At 53.5% G+C, this 4,945-nt stretch overlaps 1 protein-coding gene across 1 annotated transcript; it reads left to right on the top strand.

Moving 5' to 3' along the window:
* Positions 1–1,935: 1,935 nt before the first annotated feature.
* Positions 1,936–3,026, top strand: MC3R (melanocortin 3 receptor). The gene has a single exon (XM_019458105.2). It carries the CDS (start codon positions 1,993–1,995, stop codon positions 2,962–2,964), a length of 972 nt encoding a protein of 323 aa, XP_019313650.2. The 5' UTR covers positions 1,936–1,992; the 3' UTR covers positions 2,965–3,026.
* Positions 3,027–4,945: the final 1,919 nt, after the last annotated feature.

Below are 4,945 nucleotides of genomic sequence, written 5' to 3'. Positions count from 1 at the left end.
CTTTCCAGCTCGAAAGGCCTCCGCAGCCCTGGCCTCCCTGGTTCCCTCCAGTCCGCTTCCAATCCGCTCTCCACCCTGCAACCTAGAGTCTTTCTACAGCATGGACCCCCCTTCACCCCCCACTGCCTAAAGCCCCTCCTCCCTTGGCCCCCACCACCTTCAGCAGACGGTCCAAACTCCCACATATGGTGGATACCGTCCCTCTGGATCCAGGCACTCCTCACCCTTTGTTAAAAATAAAAACCTCAGGGGTGCCTGCGTGGCTCAACTAGTTAAGCGTCCGACTCCTGCTTTCAACTCAGGTCATGATCTCACAGTTCGTGAGTTCAAGCCCCACATCAGGCTCTGCACTGACAGCACAGAGTCTGCTTGGGATTCTCTCTCTCTCTCTCTCTCTCTCTCTCTCCACTCGTTCTCTCTCCAAATAAATAAATATTAAAAATAATAATAATAGAAGAAATAAAGACCTCTGCACCCTCATTTCTCAAATTGTGTCTCCCAACTCCACACTCCGGCCAAACTACTTTCGGTTCCTCAGAAACACCAAGCCTCCTTGTAAAATAACTAAATCACAGGGATGAAAAACACAGCATAGGGAATATGGTCGGTAATTCTGTAATAACATCGTCTGGTGACAGAGGGTGACTACAGACCCTGAGCCGAGCACTGCTTGTCGGGTCACTATGTTGTACACCTGAAACCAATATAACAATGTGTGTCAACTGTACTTCAATTTAAACACACACACACACACACACACACCAACCTCCCTTTTCAGGAGACCTCAATCCTGGCTCTGCCCCAGCTCACCTGTCGAAATCGAACACACGTCTGCGCGGGTCCTCCTACCCCTCCCTGGTGATCCTGATTCAGGAGGTCAGGTGGGTCCTGATGCCCCTAGTTTATGATGATCCCCACGGCCAGGGTGGAGAGCCAGTGCTCTCTGTCTCCAGGTTTGGGGCATGTGACTCCCTCTGCCTGGGACCCTTTTCTACCTCCTTCAACCCCAGCCCCACCACACCGCGGGATACGGTCTCTTCTTCCGCCAAGTCAAGGCTTAGATGCCCGTTCTTCCAGAACTTTCGCAGACCATCCAGGTCCGGAACCCCACCCCCCACGCGCCCCCCCAGCCCCCCCTGCCGCCATCACCATGCATTCATCACAATGAAACACACCGGCCTGATTTCCCTTCTCCCACCTCGGACACCCACCAAGTCCGGGAGAAACCACGATGGTGTGGAGGTCTCACTCACCACCACGTCCCCTGCACCCAGCAGAGAGCTGACACAGAGTAGGTGCTCCATAAGCGACAGCTATTTAAAAAAAAAAAAAAAAAAATGAATGAACAAACTGGATGAATGGATGCCTGTGGCAGTTTCCATGACAAATACGAAGTGCTCAGCCAAGCCAGCCCACAGGTGAGCAGTCTGGCCTGCAGAGGGCACCAGCCTGCTTCTTCATCTCCCTGCCCGAGCGGGTACCTGCTGCCAGTCAAGAGAGGCGTCCGATGCTCAGTGGTCGGTTCACCGCACTGAAGACAAAGTAGGAGCTGGCTGCCTGCAGCCAGCGTATGAAGACTGAGACTTCACCCCTCCCTCCTAGCAACAGGTACCACGTCCCCGGTCCTGCTATGAAGACAGCCGAAACTGTAGCAACCAGAGGCGGGTTTTTCCATTCCCAGGTGGGGAAAAGGTAAGAGGGAGACAGAAGGAAGGCGACGGAGAAGAGTGTCCGTAAAACTGCTTGTCCTGGAGAAGCAGAGGAAAAGTTCTCCTGTCTGTCTCCAGGCTGACTTTCTCTCCCTCTCTCCATCCTGTTATTTTGGGGGAGAACCAGGCCTCGGTCTGGACTGGATGGGCATCCACAGCAAGCATCTGGAGGGAGATTTTTCTTTTTCTTTTTTTTTCTTTCCAGGAAGCAGCCAGCAGCAGCAGCAGCAGCAGCCTCTGGACGTCGCTGGAGCCCCCGCTCGGATCAGCCCGTCTGTTAGCAATGAACGCCTCGTGCTGCCTGCCGTCTGTGCACCCAACGCTGCCCAACAGCTCCGAGCACCCTGCCAGCCCTGCCTTCGGCAACCAGAGCGGCAGCGGGTTCTGCGAGCAGGTCTTCATCAAGCCCGAGGTCTTCCTGGCGCTGGGCATCGTCAGCCTGCTGGAAAACATCCTGGTCATCCTGGCTGTGGTCAAGAACGGCAACCTGCACTCGCCCATGTACTTCTTCCTCTGCAGCCTGGCGGCGGCGGACATGCTGGTGAGCGTGTCCAACGCCCTGGAGACCGTCATGATCGCCGTCGTCAACAGCAACTCCCTGGCCCTCGGGGACCGGCTCATCCAGCACATGGACAACGTCTTCGACTCCCTGATCTGCATCTCGCTGGTAGCTTCCATCTGCAACCTCCTGGCCATCGCCGTGGACAGGTACGTCACCATCTTCTACGCGCTCCGCTACCACAGCATCATGACCGCGCGGAAGGCCCTCGCCTGGATCGCGGCCATCTGGGTGAGCTGTGGGGTCTGCGGCGTGGTGTTCATCGTCTACTCCGAGAGCAAGATGGTCATCGTGTGCCTCGTCACCATGTTCTTCGCCATGCTGCTCCTCATGGGCGCCCTCTACGTGCACATGTTCCTCTTCGCCCGGCTGCACGTCCGGCGCATCGCGGCCCTGCCGCCCGCCGACGGGGCGCCCCCGCCGCAGCACTCGTGCATGAAGGGGGCTGTGACCATCACCATCCTGCTGGGGGTGTTCATCTGCTGCTGGGCCCCCTTCTTCCTCCACCTCGTCCTCATCATAACCTGCCCCACCAACCCCTACTGCGTCTGTTACGCCGCCCACTTCAACACCTACCTGGTCCTCATCATGTGCAACTCCATCATCGACCCGCTCATCTACGCCTTCCGGAGCCTGGAGCTGCGTACCACCTTTAAGGAGATCCTCTGCAGCTGCAACGGCATGAACCTGGGCTAGGGCGCCGGGGCCCTGGACACGCACCTGGGCTCCGTCACTGTTGGCCCTCCGCCCGGCCAAGGTGTTTAGAAGGGGAAAAATGAAAGAGGAGAAGAAACACCCAGAAGACGCAAAATCTGCCAACAGCCACGACCGCCCGTGTCTCTTCGCTTCTACCCCCCGCAAAGCCTTTTGAAGACAGACGTGGTACGTGACAGGCTTTCCGAAAGGATTCCAAAGGGGGTAAGTCACTGATTTCCCAAAGAGGCCCCGGCAGAACGCGGGGAGGGTGCCGCCCGCATTCATTTCTGTGCACCTGGGGTCCGGAATGCCCACCTCCCTCACCAGCTTCCTCCCCATGTCTCCCTGCCACCAGCCAGACCGGACAGAAGGACTCTCGTTGACTCTAAGAGGGGTTCCGACGTCTCCCAAGCAGACCTGTCTCAGTTCTGGCTGTCAGCTGCTCGGATGGCCTCGCCTGTATTTCATAAGAGACTGAGCATTTGTTCTATTACTGTTTCCAGTAAAAACAGTTTCCTAAAAACACTGAGCTCTGTGTCAAAGAAGCGATGCTATGGATGCCCCTCTTCTTGACCCCCAGACCAGGCTCCCCAAGAAAACTAGCAAGGGGATGTAACCCACTTCTATTTTGGCTGCTGCTTTGTCAGGGGGTTCTTATGCACAGAGTCGAAGGCAGCTTTCACAATCCTAAGAAAGACAGATACAGTGCTTTTGCAAAATCAACACATAACCTGTGTACAAAGTATTTTGATACCTTGCTATGAAGGTATAATTTTCCCTATTTAAAAAAAATCTTCATTTCCTATTACTCCTTTTCCATCATTAAAGCAAGAGAGGGAATCACGGATTGGGGGCAGGGGCATGCATCTCAAGAAATTGCTTCACGGTAGCTTCGGAGACTTTCAGAAACCGTGGAAATGCACGGGGCTTTCTCGGAATCTCTGCTTTGGCTCATAGCAGCTGTGTCTCTATCACACGGCTTCCTGCATGCTACCCTACGAAAGGGAAACTTCTTGGTTCACTGCTCCTTTTGTCCAACACGCTGTAAAAGCGGGGGCGACCCCGCTGTCCGTGCCTGTACCTTACCAGCGCAGCAATTCAATCCTGGGAGCACTGGGCGAGCTTTGCTGACCGGCACTGTCTCTCCGGGCCATACATCACTGCGTGCTGGCCACACCTGTCAGACCCTTTCCTGCCCTAGACGGCTTCAGGCTGTACTTTCTGGCTGTCCTCACACTGCACCCACCAATGGATTCCTATAATATGCTGTGTCCTTGGTGCACAATCGTGTATTTTTCTCGTGCTGGAATATATTGTGGGTTTTTGTTTTTTGTTTTTGTGTTTGGTACTTGAAGACATCCTGCTAACACAAGCAACATCGTGGGGCTCTCGCTTTGATTGTGATGTTTGGAAACAATAAAAGGCTTGTGTGGCTGCTAAACGTGTGACACATTAAAATACACCACCGGGAAGTGCCCTGGTGACTTCCACACCTGGCCATCATCAAACCTTACACGGCAATTCTGAGTATTTTGTAAATGGTATAAACACTGCCATTGACCACAGTGATCACCTGGGATCTTGTTCCCTTGCAGGGCAATGCCTTTTAGCCAAACCACAAAATTCTCCCATTTAGCTTCCAAAAATACCAGGCTGTCGTTCCTGGGCCACTGCCACTCTCCATTATTTTCATCGAGACACCAAATAATAGGTCTTGTCCATTGCCACTCTCGGCCAGCAAATGTGGAAAACAAGAGATCAGGTTCTTTGAAAATTGTGTTAATAGCTATAAAAATTATGATGCCCTTTTTCTGTGTAAACAAGATAAAAATAACTTTTCACTCTCTGCTATCAGCTTTCACATCACTTTGCTTATCCTCTCAACAAACTTCTAACACAGATGAGTCGCTTTACAGATGAGGAAACAGTCCCAGAGGGCTTATGCGGTTGTTGGACAACACCCAGCTCGTTAGGGTCACAG

This window comes from Panthera pardus, unplaced genomic scaffold, assembly GCF_024362965.1.
Source record: "Panthera pardus isolate Hobbes unplaced genomic scaffold, ASM2436296v1 HiC_scaffold_25, whole genome shotgun sequence".
In the NCBI taxonomy this organism is placed as follows: domain Eukaryota; kingdom Metazoa; phylum Chordata; class Mammalia; order Carnivora; family Felidae; genus Panthera; species Panthera pardus.
The sequence above is the reverse complement of the archived record's forward strand: the minus strand, read 5'-3'. Positions and strand labels throughout refer to the sequence as shown.

Excerpts from the sequence above, each read along its gene's own strand:
- MC3R (XM_019458105.2), top strand. The coding sequence starts at position 1,993 with ATGAACGCCTCGTGCTGCCTGCCGTCTGTGCACCCAACGCTGCCCAAC.